General features: G+C 38.1%; 1 protein-coding gene across 1 annotated transcript in view; it reads right to left on the reverse strand.

Annotated features, from left to right (window-relative positions):
• Positions 1 to 5,512: 5,512 nt before the first annotated feature.
• The window catches only part of LOC113752041, a 49,012-nt gene continuing 37,160 nt past the window's right edge, over positions 5,513 to 17,364 (reverse strand). Inside the window, exon 2 of the mRNA XM_027296185.1 lies at positions 5,513 to 5,607. Within this exon, the coding sequence (XP_027151986.1) occupies positions 5,513 to 5,607 (95 nt within the window). The remainder of the gene's footprint in view (positions 5,608 to 17,364) is intronic.

Here is a 17,364-nt window from a genome sequence, read left to right on the forward strand (position 1 = left end):
AAATAGGTAAATCCAAAGGGCGTGCTACCCAAATTTTCACTCGAGGGCTAGGTAGAGATACTCGCGACTTGAGTAAGGATTTGAGGACGAATCTAACTCGAATTGTCTAGGTTATTCGAGTCCCCTTTTATGGAGGCATATAGGTTAGAATTCGGCCGAAACTTGTACCCTTGAAAAAAATGAAATTTACGACTAATAGAAATACGTTTTCCCCATTCCTTCGACTCAAATGGTATCTCAAAGTATAATCGCTTCAAAGTTTCAAAGTTTCAAAGTTTTAAGAGCGAGCATGAGTTTTACGAATACACTCTATATGAGTTTCAATTACTTGATTCTCGTTAAACGAAACGTTTAAGTTTCGAACCTTAGTTACTTTTTAAAACTCTTAAACAATGTTTTATCGTAGATTTGGACTCCAAACATGGAGTAATACCCGAACGTGACCCGTAAAGGCACTACATCTTTTGGTGAGTGTTTCCAAATACCTGATTGAACTTGACACTTGTGTTTAATACTTGAACAATGTGATTACATGATATATGAGTGCATTGATAGGGCAAGCGTGTACTTTATCGCACTTGCCCTAATGCGATTTGTTCTTGGTCATTGATTTCAGTTGAATTGATATACATGCATATGAATTGTATCTTGTCTGGAATTCCAGAAACCCTGTGGCTAGTTAATCGAGTCGAGCCGGCAAGGGCCTGGTCAATTAGATAATGAACCCTGGGTAGTTAGTATTGTCGAGTGGAGTGTTATCTCCTTGACTAATCAGTATACTCGAGTATTACCACCAGTGTTTATCTTGGAGTTCGGGCCCGGTAAGGGGTTTGGTTGGTGGACGGAGATTGGAGTTAAGTGGTGTACTACTTGACTAGTTATCTTATTTCAAAGTTGACAGAGTGTCAACTACTATTTGATCAAGCTATGGTGGAACTAGTTTACCAAGGCAACTGTATCCTTTTACGTGAAATACTAAAAATGAAATGTTGACTGTACAAAGTGTATTGCTCGCTATTTCACTATTATGTTACATTCACTGTTAATTAATGGTGAATTTGCTATTTGGAACATCATTGAGCTTTAGCTCACTCCGTTAGTTTTTTTTTTCCTTACAGGGGGTCGAGCGAGGCGCGAGATTTGTAAAGACTAGTGTAGTCTAGTTGTTTTGAATTTTGAAGTTGTACTCGCGCTAGCACCCGACTAGGGTTGATTGTACTTGAATTGTAAACAATTTAAAGTATTTTGGTGTAGAAGCCTTGTATCTGGGTTTGAGCATCAATGTATATGTCAAGTTTGAATTTGTTATGTTAATTAGTTGCTATGGATGTAAGTTATTTTCTCGAGTTACGAGTGAGTGAGTCCTGGCGAGAGTTGGGCAGGCGACTCGCTAAACCCTAAGGTACGTCCTAGGGGGAGGTGGGGTCGTCACAGACCTGGTGATTCTTGCTTTGGATTTCCTCGTCTCCTCCTCTTGTTGTTTGAAAAGTTCCAGGTCAATGTTGGTGCCGCCAAGGCAATGCCGACCAACCCCATTGATGAAGTCACGGTCATCTTGCTGAAATCATTGGCAATCCCAACGGATTTTGGAGTTTCTTTGGTTAGAGGTGACAACACTGGCGAAGCTTCTACTTGTGACGGCCCCACCTCCCCCTAAGGCGAACCAGAGGGTTCGGCGGGCCGCCTGCCCAACTCTCGCTGGGACTCAGTCGTTCACTACAAACCTCAAACGAATCGCAAGATAAAACTCAAATATAACTCAAATGTTCCAACATTTACATATCAAAAGCGAAGCGTCCACGCTTCCGCAGCGCTACTCTGATCCTTGATCACAATTAGTATACAGGAGAAAGTCCAAAACTAGACTATTACACATCCAATCAATTCTAAACGTTCAATACAATCCCAATATGAACGATTACACAAAAGGAAATCCAAATTCAATCCATACATGATATAATCCACGAATAAGCACTACAAGCCCTTCCTTCGCCTTGAGCCCTGTGGAGGGGAATAAAAGATTTTTGGGGTGAGCTAGAAGCTCAGCGAGTAACCAATAAAATCAGTTATCAAATCAGTTTCACAATCATTTATTTCGATAATGTCATGATTCAGTAATCAATGCACTTTCATTGCTCTCGTGAGCCAGTGAAATCATGGTACTTAGACGTCCAACGCTCCAAACAATCATTTAACATTGAACATTTAACATTGAACATTGAAAAAGAGCCCATTGGTGCTCTACAGGAACATTAAACGGTGGAGGAGACGTTGGGGTCCAGCACACGAATTCCAAGTACTCATTTGAGCCAAAACATGTCAAGAACTTATATGCCGGCACACAGGATATGCAATCAAAGAAACGATGCAAGAAACATTTCAAAGGTATCGTTAGAAACAGTTTAAGGTCACTCACCTCCACGGCTCACAATCCTCGTCCAATATAGACAATTTCATCATTCAAGTCCAAGCCTTTCACTGAAACTTAAGGTAACCATCGCTATTCAAAATCGGACAGCATTTCCCCTTAATTCCTTTATTTTCCAACCTACAAATATTCACCAAATTCGTAACCGTCAACTACAATTGCACATATAGTTCGCAAACGATAAAACATATGCCATTAGGGCTACAATACCCTCAATCAAGCCAATTAGAAGTTTAAAGCCAACCATTAGAAAATTCCCAAATTGAAACCCTAGAAACCGGAAATCACACTACAAGCGTAAATTTTTCGTAAACAATCACAATTAATGCATAAGGGTTCCAATTAACACCATATCCAACCATCAATCCAACACTAATCATAGCCATCCTATAAAATCAGAAAAATGCCCAATAAATCAGAAATTCACCATAAATTCCTTCAACCCATGAAATACTACCACAATACAACACATATAACTACCACAACCATTAATTAACCAATACTAGAACAAAATGGACTTGTTTATCCAACTTACCTCAAAATCAAGAAAGCTATCCACTTAGAGCTTCCCATCCAAAATCAATCCATCAAACTCTTCAAACCTCCATGGTGAGCCCTTGTGTGGAGTAGTTTCCAAAACCACCGGTTAAAACTAAAGATTGAGCAAGAAATCAAAGGGAAGGAAAATGGAAATCTTTCTCTTGTTTTGCTCCCAAGAACAGCCGGCCAAGCCAAGGAAAGAAATGAGGAAGAATTGGCCAAGGAACAAGATAAATACACAGAAAACAGCCGGTCAAAGTTGGCTGCCGCACATGCCACGTCAGAATCCGGCCGGATTCAAGGCAGTGGCCAAAAATTATTTTTTTCAAAACTGCAAGGCAATCCGGCCAGGAATTTCCGGCCGAATTTGGCCCGTCTTTTTTCAAACTTTTCTTTTCTTTTCCCAAGTTCAAACGTTTCGCTCCTCCGCTCGTCCAACAAGGATATATATATAGAATGAAAACCCTCCTTCATACGGGGCGTCACACTACTTCGACTCACCCTCCGCCGCATCTTCAGCTTGGCCCCAGCGTTCAAAAACCAGAAACTTATCCATCTCGACCTACTCCTTTACCACTTCCACCACCTCCACCACCTCCATCTAAATCTAAGTGGCAAGAGATTTTAAATGCTATACGTTGCATGGTGACAAGGGTAATGGAGAGGATCGACCAACATGAGCACCATATGACAGAGCAGTTGGAGAGGCATGATAGACGTCTTCGTGCTTTGGAGTACCATTTCCAAATTCGCCATTCACCTACACCAGCTCCAACTCCAATTCCTAGTGAGGGGCACACTACAACCATGCCTGAACCAAGAGGTGAAGATGAACCAGGAGATCCTGAAGAAGCACCTGTGGAAAGCGGACATGAAGAACCTTTGGGATTTGGTGGCCCTACAACATAGTTTCTTTTGTTTTTAAGTGTTTTTCTTTTGTTTAATATCAAACTTTCTTGTGTCATTTATCTTTTGTGTACCTCATGCCCCTTGCAATGTATCTTCCCCTGCAGTTTAACTAGATTTTGGGATGTTCGTGATGTTCGTGATGACAATTTGGATATCTACATCACTTTAAGAGAGTACTAGTTTCTTTTCCCTTCCTTCACATTGAGGACAATGCGAATATTAAGTGTGGGGGAGGGGTGTAGTTTATATTTGCTTGTTTTGTGGTTGTTAGTGCATGTTAGTACTTATCTTTTGTTGAGAAATGCTGGAAATGATTGTGAAAATATGGATTATGCTAAATTCTTGTTGAAATGTGGGTTGCTGATAGGGAGTTTTGCCCAGTTATAGGGGAAACTCTATCAAAATGTTTCCAAAATCTTTTTCAAAATTGCACTATGGCCGAAGAAGTTGTTTCAATTATCAAATTCCCCTAATTGTTGATCAAATGTAAATCTGCTTTAGAAGAATTCATTTTTCCCGTGACTTGTAATTAGTATTATGTGCTTATAATTAATGCATTTTAAAAAGTATGTTTAATAAAGTGAGGACAATTATCTTTTTATTTCTATCTTTAATGAGATCTCTCCCTTTACTTTAATTTACAAATAGGCGATTGATATTGTCTATTGGTAATATTTTCCATTTCCATGCTAAAAGAGGGGTGGAATAATAAAATAAAAAATAATGAAAAAAGAGAAAAGAAAAAGAAGAAACAACAATAAATTCACACCGTTAATTTAAGTACTAAGTAACCAAGAATCTTCATCTAAAAATATTGATTTTCGCGTAAAAGGGTATTTGGATTGGAAAGGTGTAGAGAACTTGACGTGTAAGTGCTGAGTAACCAGGGGTTTCCACCTATAAGTGTCGATTTTCGTGTAAAAAGGCATTTGCAACATTTTAAGTATTGGTAATTAGTATGTATGTGAGATGCCCTTGTTAGCAATATTTTGAGGAGAAAATGAATGAAAAGGAAAATGTTACCAAGTGCCGTTGACAGTCGGTTATTTGTAGAGTCAAGTAAGGGAGAGAGATTGATTTGAATATGGTTAAATTTGGGAATAATTGTTTCCCCTTTATTAAGTATTATGAGTATTAAGTGCATTGTAAGAAATTGCATAATGATTAAAGGACGAGTTGAGAGAATTGAATTTGATAAAGCATATGTTCTATTTAGCATTTGAATTATTGTTAGAGTGGTTTGTTGTATTGCTTGAGAACAATGCTTGAGAACAAGCAATGATTCAAGTATGGAGGAATTTGATAAGTGAATATTCTACATTAATTTCAGCTGATAAATGCAAATTTTTGTTGTGTTTTTAGGGGTTCATAGCCATGCTTAAGCCCTCTTAGTGCAAAATTTCTTCAAAATGTTACTCGTGAACTAAATGTGTAAAATGAGTGGATTAATGCATAAACATGTGGTATTTTGTAGGTTATTGGTGCATGAAACACTCTCTCTAGTTGAAGAAGATGCAATGCACTTCATAGGGATAACGTATAAGTGAAACAAGAAGAGAAAGTTACGCGAAAAATAAAGGAAATTGAAGCTGGAAACAAGAGGGGTAGATCCAAACTCGGATCCATTCCCAGAAACTACACATTCGAACCCTCGTCTGAGATTCTAGAGAAGTAGATCTGAGAGCAATGGATTTGAGATTGGATCCATAGAGAAGAGGCCTCAGATCTTGCTGCACAATAAGTGAAGGAAATGAAAAAAATTAGATCCGAGCTCAGATCTAAGTGAAGCCCTCGGATCCAAGGCCTCAGATCTTTCTCTTTCCTCTGCAATTTGCAGAACAACTTGTGTACATTTCACACTTACTTTTTGACTCTTGTTTCACAACAAATTCTGGCTGGAAACTGGCAAAGCATCTTGTACACTTGAAGAACGAACATTAGAGATTCCAATGAAGGGCATTTTGGAATGAGAAGTAAAGAAACAAGAAGAAAAACACATTATTGAAGATAGAGAAAAAAAGAAATATAGAGCTCTTCATTCTATTCTCTCTTACTTAGCTTAGTTATAGTTTTAGATCAAGTTCTCATTTCTATTAAAGAACTTGAAGAATTCTTGATGTATTAAAGTATTTTTTGATCGCAATGAAGTTGATGAAGCTTGAACATCATGTTTCTTCATTTGAATGAACATTTCTTCCTCTTTACTCTCTTTATTTGTTTCACTAATGCTTTGTTACATTAGAGATATGAAATTTATTGTTAAATCTACTATGTCTAGCTAATCTTCTGGTTCCAAGGATAGATGAACGTAATTGTGCCTTGACTATGGTTGAATGAAGTTGATTATTGCTATATGTTGTACTTGTTAGTTCATTTCTTCATGCTTTAATACTTGTGAATGCTTGATCACCATTTACAAGCCATTTTAGTTGTTGTTAATCTATGAAATTGTTGACAATAATGGAAAATGAATAAATGGAACCTAAGGAGTAGCACATGAAAATAGTGGTGCACTTAGGTGGATGTTTATGACATTTCTAGTACTTGATCTAACTTATACTTGAGATTGCACCATGAAAGTAGGGAACTCTAGTATAGGCTAAATTTGGTTCATTGGCAAAAGCAAGTTTCGATGGATTGAGTGAAATGCATCCTTAGTAAGACAAGAGCATGAGTGGTAATTAGCTAAATCGTCCATGATTCGGTATATGTAGTGGATTCTATACCCTAGAACACTTGTGTTTAGTTGAATTGTGAGGACCCGAATTTTTACTTATTTTAATGGCTTAATTAATTATTTATCCACCCGTTTTCTCCAAATAATTTATTTCAACCATTTTAAGTCCATTCATATGGAACAATGTCTTCCTTATGTTTTTAAAACGTCCCGTTAGCAAATTTAATTTTCGGAGGTTCGTTTAAGTGAGAAATAATGAGTACATGTGTTTCAAGGTGATATTCTATTCGAAAGTGTAATTGTCTTGGGAAAATTAAGAATGATCAATAGTAGATTAAGAAAAGTTAATTGAGGAATTATAGGTGAATGAGTTTTAATTAAGTGCACACCGCTCGCGTGTTGTTAGTTTTCCGAAAGACGCGCTAATACAAATTTATTGGAGATTTGAGGAGGTAATACTAGACTCATGTGAGGACCCACAAATTCTCCTTATTTTAAATTCCTATTGCTAGCTTATTTAAATATTTAATTGTCGTTTGCTCCAAATATTTTATTTCAATCTTTTTAGATCTAATTACATGGATCTGTGACTTACATGTATTTTTAAAATGACTCGTTTCAAAATTTAATTTTTGAAAGCTCGTTAAGTGAGAATAGTGAATACGCGTTTGGAGTCAATAATCAATCCAAGGATACAATAAACTTGGAAAATTGGAGATTTGTACATTACTCTTGAAATAGGTATTTTTATGTTTAAGTGTTCAAGTGTTAGATAGTTATACTATCATTATAAGAATTTCTTGAAAATTCCACTTTATCGTGCACAAATCGGAAGTACGCGTTTTTACGCGTGCGATCAATTGAGGGAGTTTAGACCTTTATTTTTAGACCATTAAGAGTGAATAATAATAATATGAATGGAAGTACATTAGAGGTTTAGTGCACTAGTGAAATAAACTCGAGAGGAATCGGGCACGAAACGCGCGCGTACGTATACTATTCACGGTTGACTTTTGTGCACAAAACACCCAACCATCAAGCTTCCTTTAGAAGCTAACTACACCAGATTTTTGTCTCTCTCGCTTGCTCCAAACAGCCGCCCATCCAAGGAGCAAAAACAACCAAAAAGCTCTTCAATTTTCTACTTCAATCCTTGATCAAATCATCTCAAAATTCACCTACACTTTGCTAATCACTTGGAGAGCATCTTAAGCTAGGAAAAAGGCTTCATTTGCACGGTTTTCTTGGGCTCCATTGGACCTAAAATTTCTGCCTTGATCATCTAAGAAGGTAATGAACGATCAACCCCTCAAATCTTGCCTTATGGAAGTTATATTGCACGTATAAGCATATATATTCATGTGGATAGCTTGATTTCTGTTGGAAATTTGGTGTGTGGGCTCTATGAACTCCCACTATGGCTTGATGAACTGATTTGTTGTGTTTTGATCTTAATAATGTTGGTTTAGTGCTTAAATTAGTAGAAATGAGTGATATTATGGATGAAATCTCAAAGGGAGTGAAGATGGAAAACTTTCCGTTTCTGCCCCTGTGAATGTCCGTGACCCTTAGAGCAAAATTTGTGGTTCTATTGACTTGTTTATGATGTATACATGTTGTGTGGGTGGTGTAGAAAGTTTCATAAAAAAATTTCATGATTTGGTTGGCCAAATGATGTGTTTTCGGAAGTCAGCAAAAACTGGAAATTTTCCCGTAACTGCTCTGGCAGTGTTTTTGTTTTGGCTATAAATTTTTACTCCAATGTCGAAATCGAGTGCTATTTGTGGCACCGGAAACTAGACATTCCCATATTTCCAACGGTATAAAATGCAAGTCCTGGTTCCACTTGAATAGTCCATACCAATCGTTTGAACATGACTGTCCTGTTTCGCGTCTACATTGGAAGCTCTGTTTTGAGCAGCGAATTGGTGCTCAAATATGAGCTAGCCGTGGACAGATTTTGGAAATGATTTCTTATAAGAAATTGTAGCTTTATGAATCTAGTTTTCAACGCCACTGACCACACTCAATTCCAAGTTGAATTGAGTGAGTTGTGGCCGAAATCCGAAACTGACTCAATGATTTGAAACCCTCTTTTGGCTAGTTGATGCCTTAACCTTGATTGGGACTTGTTGTTTCGAAATTCTTGGTGTTAATCACCTGCCAAACACATCTTGGATGCTTCTTAGACATTGTATACCTAAATGAACCAGATTTGAGATGTTTTCATTGGCCGAATATTTAGAAAAGGAAAATTTGCATACAAAGACAGATTTATCTTGGAAACTTGTGGGACTTTACCAATTTTGTTAACTGACTTTCCGTACGTATTTTCCTATGAAATTTTACAGTGGAATAGCCCTCATATGGTAGTGTAATACTGCCAAATTTGGTGTCATTCCAAGTCCTTCTCGATGTCCAACAGATGTCCCAAAGTCTGCTTTTCAAATCTGGAAAACTTTTCTTTTTTCTTTTGGCCGAATGGTCAAATCTGATTTGGGGAGTTATATTTCGAAAATTGTGATGTCCATTACCTTTAAATTGCTTAGTGGATGTTTATGGACTCTTGGTCTCGAAAATGGAGTGATTTAGAACTGATTTCATTGCATAAAACGTTTGCAAGCAAAAGAAAAGTGAGAAGGCAGATTAGCCTTGAAATATTTCTTGAACTTTGGTTGTTTTAATGACTGCCTTCCTATGGGAATTTTTGCATGAAACTTAGTAGAAATGTTGTTCACACATGGAAGATTTAGTGTACCAATTTTGGTGTATTTCTAATGCCAAATCGATGGCCAAATGATATTTCCAAGATAGTCTTTAAATCTGGAAAATGACTGAACAGTTTGGGAAATGTGACCAACTTTGGGCTGATGTCTCTCGATACTCAAAACTTCGATTCCTGTTCTGCCTATTGTGTTTTAAACTTTGATTGTAACTCTAATTGAGTTCTAAATTTTAGAGGCTAGTTCTGTGAGAACCCGTAATTTTTTTCATTTGTTAGGTTTTATAATCTTTCTAGGCTTTCTTGTTTTCAATGGCTTGTTTTCTACACTTTCTGTATCCGGAAAATTTTCTAGATTATTTTACGAGTAAATATAGTTTTTAGATGACTTTTCTAGTATCGAATAGATTTTGAGAAATTAAGAACGTATATCGGACGTGGGACCCACTAGTGCGAAAAGTTTGGAAAAATTCGGCCAATTAGGTTAAATTCCGGATACTGTGTAAAATTTATCGGGTGTTAAGAGATAAGTAGAGTGTGTGAAATGATTGATGTGAGAGAAAAGAAGTGATAAGATTGCATTAATGGAGTGACAAGTGTCACACAACCATTGGTTGGACTTTGTTGGCAAGTATTCACACTTTTGACTTTTGACCAAATTGAGTAAATATCTTGAAAAATTGCTCAAAAATCACCATTTCTTCTCCTCATATGGCCGGTTCTCTCTCTCCAAAAGGAAGCAAGAAACTCTTCAAGTTTTAGCTCCAATCTTGCTCAAGGTGAACCATCCAACCATTTGATCTTGCAATTACTCCATAAAATCCCTTTAGTTAGTGATAGTGAGTGATTTGGTGAAGTTTGTTTGAAGCTCTAAGGTGGCCAACACCTCTCTACATTTCTTGATACTTGGTAAGTGATGCTTGAACCTCTACTACACCTAATGATGGTTATATTATGCTTAGAAGTGGCTTGAGTGTTGGAATATATGATTTATTTCTTGGTTTGGCTTGATTTGGTGAAGTTTTCCATTTTATGATGAATTTTCTGGTTTCATATGATCTTGATGGTGTGGTTGTTTTTGATGGTTTGTAATAAGGGGCTTTGACTCTAGTGGGTGTGAATTGTTGATAAATGCAATCAATTTTGGGTTTGGAAGAAATTCTGGAAAATTAGGGTTCTTGGTTGAACATTCTGTCCGAAATTTTAGGTCATAGATAGAGGCCGAATTGGACTTTTCTCAAAACATGAAAGTTGTAGGTATTGATGAGTTTGAAGTGCCTGCAAAATTTCAGGGCATTTTGAGTAGTGTAGAGTGAGTTATGCCGTTTTTACTGTTGCTGTTCTGGGTGAACAGAATGTGCAAACTGCGCTAGTAATTGTCTATTTTGACTGGCATTGGTTTGGATTTTTGAAGTTGGTGTCTTCTGATGAAATGTAGCTGGATGTCTTAGCTAGCTTATGCCTTTGGAATTTCGGCATTTGGACTTGTATAGACTGAGTTGTGTTCATTACAGTTTTGTGTGTTTTGCAAACCTGTTTTGGTAATTCTGGTTTAGTATTTGTCACATTTGACCTAGTTGTGCTAGGATTTGGACTGAGAGGCCTTCTACATTGTTGTAGCCCTGTCTTTTAGCTTCGAGATGGTGGGTCTTACGCCCTCATCCGATAAGCGTAGCGCATTTTGTGCCATTACCGCATACGGAGGCCAAACCTGTTTTTGTTGATTGATCAAATGAGTTATATTTTCTGATTTTCTGGTTTGCTATTATGCTTATATATGTATATGAAACTCTATTGGGGTTGTGATTGGCATGGCTTTATGATTCGTTATCGAGTCTCATTGTACTTGTTTGCATGTTTTAAGGCTTACTCTTATTCCGGTCATTTCCTAGCTAACTTTTGTACTTGTATTGCTTTGAGCCTAGTGAACGGCTTTTGGGAAATGAGATGACTTTTGTGTGAGGTTTTGGGACTGATTTGAGGAAATCATGAAGCCTTAATGGCTGGAAAAGTAAGAAATTTAGGGGAAATGCTGTCCGATTTTCTAGGCCGTTTGGTTCTTTAAGTTGGATTTGCCTTTTGATGGAAATGAAGGGCTTTTGGGTTGTTGACCCTAGGTCTTCATGTTATCTTTTGTTTCCAAGAAAATCATGTTTTTGCACCCTTGCATTAGTATTTTTGGGCAAGGCGTACGACGTGTAGTCGAGCCTCACTTGTGCATTCCGTTTACTCGATTTTGGATATGAAACCTTCAATTGGTTTATTTTGATTATTTTAGGGTTTCTTGGCGATTAAGGGCCAATCTGAAGTAAAAACTTTTGAAGTTGAGCCGGTGAGTGTACCACTCCCCTCCATTGCTATTTAACTTGATTTCTGCTCTGCAATCTGTTTATTTGTTCGAGACGAGGGTGTACTTTATCACACTCGTTCTCTAGTCTGTTCATATGCCAATTTACTATGCAAAATTTGAATCTGTTATCTGTGTCTGCATCTGTTCGGATTTCTATGACCTATGAGCTCAATCCTGTGGCTAAGTTATTCGAGTCGGGCCGGCAAGGGCCTGGACGATTAGATAACGAACCACGGTAGTCTGTTCGGGGATTTTGGGTATTGAGACCCTTGATTCCGGGTATACTCGAGTATTACCATTTTGTTCGTTTGAGGTGAGCGGGCCCGGTAAAGGGGTGTTTGGTGGACGGAATTCGGTGATAAGAGGGGTCTACGGACGCATTGGTTCTATATACGTTGACGGAGAGTCAACCGGTTTGGATCAAGTATTGCGCTGGAAATTTGGCTCCTGAGAGCCACCCGTATCCTTCTGATTTGAATCATTGGTTCCTTTGCTTTACATCTGACATGTGTATCTGATTTGTTAAATGTGAAATGCCATGATTTTAATGCTATCTGTTTGGTACCTCATTGAGCGCAAGCTCACCCCTTTCCGTTCCTTTTGTTTTCCTTACAGGAAAATAAACCCTTTTGGTCTGGATTTGACAAATGGCTGCCAAATTGAGCTAGTTGAACATATCTTTTGTATAGCTCATGTATTAAAACCCTAAGTGTACTTTTGGGGCGTTTTCTCTTTTGATTTGGCAAACCGTGTGTATATATTAACTTTTGAAAACTTTTGTATGTCATTTTGATTTGTAAACGCTAAAGTTCAGATGTGAATGTTTGTTGGCTATTTCGATTGGGTTCTGACGGGTCGGTCACTATTCATGGCCGACTTCGGATTTCTTTTTTTTAAATTTTGGGTTATTTTACCATTTTGACTCGTTTACGCTCGTTCGTAAGTTCCGGATCGCTATAGATAGTTCTAGTCTGCATCGTGAGTCCTGGCGAGAGCTGGGCAGGCAGTCCGCTCACCCCTTTGGTTCGCCTTAGGGGAAAGTGGGGCTGTTACAGGTGGTATCAGAGCCACTTCGCGTGGTCTCTGCGCGGAGTGAGACTGGGCCAAGTGGTGTTGTGGTCCTAATTTCATGAATTTGTCTAAGTGCTCGTTTGAGCGTAAGTTATGAACCGGGCATGTGATAAGTGTACGAATCATTATCATGGGACTCGAGGAAGCTAGGTATGTATGTCGGGTAGGAATCCTTAATAAAGATGGTTTACTCTTGGGACCGGCCGGCTCGAGTTGTGAATTATCTTAGATGGGATTCTTGCGCCCGGATACGAAAGATATGAGGGCCTAGGTTAGAAAGGATTTGGTGAACTAGAAAGGCCATTTCTCGGTGGATCGTTTATGTTTGTACTTGACTTACCTGGCTGTATATATGATAAGGAATTTCGAGGACGAAATTCTTTTAAGGGGGAGAGAGTGTGAGAACCCGTAATTTTTTTCATTTGTTAGGTTTTATAATCTTTCTAGGCTTTCTTGTTTTCAATGGCTTGTTTTCTACAATTTCTGTATCCGGAAAATTTTCTAGATTATTTTACGAGTAAATATAGTTTTTAGATGACTTTTCTAGTATCGAATAGATTTTGAGAAATTAAGAACGTATATCGGACGTGGGACCCACTAGTACGAAAAGTTTGGAAAAATTCGGCCAATTAGGTTAAATTCCGGATACTGTGTAAAATTTATCGGGTGTTAAGAGATAAGTAGAGTGTGTGAAATGATTGATGTGAGAGAAAAAAAGTGATAAGATTGCATTAATGGAGTGACAAGTGTCACACAACCATTGGTTGGACTTTGTTGGCAACTATTCACACTTTTGACTTTTGACCAAATTGAGTAAATATCTTGAAAAATTGCTCAAAAATCACCATTTCTTCTCCTCATATGGCCGGTTCTCTCTCTCCAAAAGGAAGCAAGAAACTCTTCAAGTTTTAGCTCCAATCTTGCTCAAGGTGAACCATCCAACCATTTGATCTTGCAATTACTCCATAAAATCCCTTTAGTTAGTGATAGTGAGTGATTTGGTGAAGTTTGTTTGAAGCTCTAAGGTGGCCAACACCTCTCTACATTTCTTGATACTTGGTAAGTGATGCTTGAACCTCTACTACACCTAATGATGGTTATATTATGCTTAGAAGTGGCTTGAGTGTTGGAATATATGATTTATTTCTTGGTTTGGCTTGATTTGGTGAAGTTTTCCATTTTATGATGAATTTTCTGGTTTCATATGATCTTGATGGTGTGGTTGTTTTTGATGGTTTGTAATAAGGGGCTTTGACTCTAGTGGGTGTGAATTGTTGATAAATACAATCAATTTTGGGTTTGGAAGAAATTCTGGAAAATTAGGGTTCTTGGTTGAACATTCTGTCCGAAATTTTAGGTCATAGATAGAGGCCGAATTGGACTTTTCTCAAAACATGAAAGTTGTAGGTATTGATGAGTTTGAAGTGCCTGCAAAATTTCAGGGCATTTTGAGTAGTGTAGAGTGAGTTATGCCGTTTTTACTGTTTCTGTTCTGGGTGAACAGAATGTGCAAACTGCGCTAGTAATTGTCTATTTTGACTGGCATTGGTTTGGATTTTTGAAGTTGGTGTCTTCTGATGAAATGTATCTGGATGTCTTAGCTAGCTTATGCCTTTGGAATTTCGGCATTTGGACTTGTATAGACTGAGTTGTGTTCATTACAGTTTGTGTGTTTTGCAAACCTGTTTTGGTAATTCTGGTTTAGTATTTGGCACATTTGACCTAGTTGTGCTAGGATTTGGACTGAGAGGCCTTCTACATTGTTGTAGCCCTGTCTTTTAGCTTCGATGATGGTGGGTCTTACGCCCTCATCCGATAAGCGTAGCGCATTTTGTGCCATTACCGCATACGGAGGCCAAACCTGTTTTTGTTGATTGATCAAATGAGTTATATTTTCTGATTTTCTGGTTTGCTATTATGCTTATATATGTATATGAAACCCTATTGGGGTTGTGATTGGCATGGCTTTTATGATTCGTTATCGAGTCTCATTGTACTTGTTTGCATGTTTTAAGGCTTACTCTTATTCCGGTCATTTCCTAGCTAAACTTTTGTAACTTGTATTGCTTTGAGCCTAGTGAACGGCTTTTGGGAAATGAATCACTTTTGTGTGAGGTTTTGGGACTGATTTGAAGGAAGGATCATGAGCCTTAAATGGGGGGGGCTGGAAAAAAAAGTAAGAATATTTTTAGGGGAAATGCTGTTCGAATTTTCTAGGCCGTTTGGTTCTTTAAGTTGGATTTGCCTTTTGATGGAAATGACAGGGCTTTTGGGTTGTTGACCCTAGGTCTTCATGTTATCTTTTGTTTCCAAGAAAATCAATGTTTTTGCACCCTTGCATTAGTATTTTTGGGCAAGGCATACGACGTGTAGTCGAGCCTACTTGTGCATTCCGTTACTCGATTTTTGGATATGAAACCTTCAATTGGTTTTATTTTGATTATTTTAGGATTTCTTGGCGATTAAGGTCCAAATCTGAAGTTAAAACTTTGAAGTTGAGCCGGTGAGTGTACGCACTCCCTCCATTGCTATTTAACTTTGATTTCTGCTCTGCAAAATCTGTTTTATTTGTTTCGAGACGAGGGTGTACTTTAATCACACTTCGTTCTCTAGTCTGTTCTAATGCCAATTTACTATGCAAAATTTGAATCTTGTTTATCTGTGTCTGCATCTGTTCGATTTCTATGACCTAATGAGCTCATCTGTGGCTAAAAGTTATTCGAGTCGGGCCGGCAAGGGCCGGACGATTAGATTAACGAACCACGGTAGTCCTGTTTCGGGGATTTTGGGTATTGAGACCTCTTGATTCCGGGTATATACTGAGTATTACCATTTTGTCGTGAGTTTGAGCGGGCCGTAAAGGGGTGGTTTTGGTGGATCGGAATCGGTGATAGAGGGGTCTACGGACGCATTGGTTCCTATATACGTTTGACAAGGAGAGTCAACCGTTTGGATCAAAGTATTGCGCTGGAAATTTGGCTCCTGAGAGCCACCCGTATCCTTCGATTTGTTTAATCATTGGTTCTTTTGCTTTACATCTGACATGTGTATCTGATTTGTTAAATGTGAAATGCCATGATTTTAATGCTATCTGTTTGGTACCTCATTGAGCGCAAGCTCACCCCTTTCCGTTCCTTTTGTTTTCCTTACAGGAAAATAAACCCTTTTGGTCTGGATTTGACAAATGGCTGCCAAATTGAGCTAGTTGAACATATCTTTTGTATAGCTCATGTATTAAAACCCTAAGTGTACTTTTGGGGCGTTTTCTCTTTTGATTTGGCAAACCGTGTGTATATATTAACTTTTGAAAACTTTTGTATGTCATTTTGATTTGTAAACGCTAAAGTTCAGATGTGAATGTTTGTTGGCTATTTCGATTGGGTTCTGACGGGTCGGTCACTATTCATGGCCGACTTCGGATTTCTTTTTTTTAAATTTTGGATTATTTTACCATTTTGACTCGTTTACGCTCGTTCGTAAGTTTCGGATCGCTATAGATAGTTCTAGTCTGCATCGTGAGTCCTGGCGAGAGCTGGGCAGGCAGTCCGCTCACCCCTTTGGTTCGCCTTAGGGGAAAGTGGGGCTGTTACAGGTGGTATCAGAGGCACTTCGCGTGGTCTCTGCGCGGAGTGAGATTGGGCCAAGTGGTGTTGTGGTCCTAATTTCATGAATTTGTCTAAGTGCTCGTTTGAGCGTAAGTTATGAACCGGGCATGTGATAAGTGTACGAATCATTATCATGGGACTCGAGGAAGCTAGGTATGTATGTCGGGTAGGAATCCTTAATAAAGATGGTTTACTCTTGGGACCGGCCGGCTCGAGTTGTGAATTATCTTAGATGGGATTCTTGCGCCCGGATACGAAAGATATGAGGGCCTAGGTTAGAAAGGATTTGGTGAACTAGAAAGGCCATTTCTCGGTGGATCGTTTATGTTTGTACTTGACTTACCTGGCTGTATATATGATAAGGAATTTCGAGGACGAAATTCTTTTAAGGGGGAGAGAGTGTGAGAACCCGTAATTTTTTTCATTTGTTAGGTTTTATAATCTTTCTAGGCTTTCTTGTTTTCAATGGCTTGTTTTCTACACTTTCTGTATCCGGAAAATTTTCTAGATTATTTTACGAGTAAATATAGTTTTTAGATGACTTTTCTAGTATCGAATAAATTTTGAGAAATGAAGAACGTATATCGGACGTGGGACCCACTAGTGCAAAAAGTATCGAATAGATTTTGAGAAATTAAGAACGTATATCGGACGTGGGACCCACTAGTGCAAAAAGTTTGGAAAAATTTGGCCAATTAGGTTAAATTCCGGATACTGTGTAAAATTTATCGGGTGTTAAGAGATAAGTAGAGTGTGTGAAATGATTGATGTGAGAGAAAGGAAGTGATAAGATTGCATTAATGGAGTGACAAGTGTCACACAACCATTGGTTGGACTTTGTTGGCAACTATTCACACTTTTGACTTTTGACCAAATTGAGTAAATATCTTGAAAAATTGCTCAAAAATCACCATTTCTTCTCCTCATATGGCCGGTTCTCTCTCTCCAAAAGGAAGCAAGAAACTCTTCAAGTTTTAGCTCCAATCTTGCTCAAGGTGAACCATCCAACCATTTGATCTTGCAATTACTCCATAAAATCCCTTTAGTTAGTGATAGTGAGTG

This window comes from Coffea eugenioides, chromosome 11, assembly GCF_003713205.1.
Source record: "Coffea eugenioides isolate CCC68of chromosome 11, Ceug_1.0, whole genome shotgun sequence".
In the NCBI taxonomy this organism is placed as follows: domain Eukaryota; kingdom Viridiplantae; phylum Streptophyta; class Magnoliopsida; order Gentianales; family Rubiaceae; genus Coffea; species Coffea eugenioides.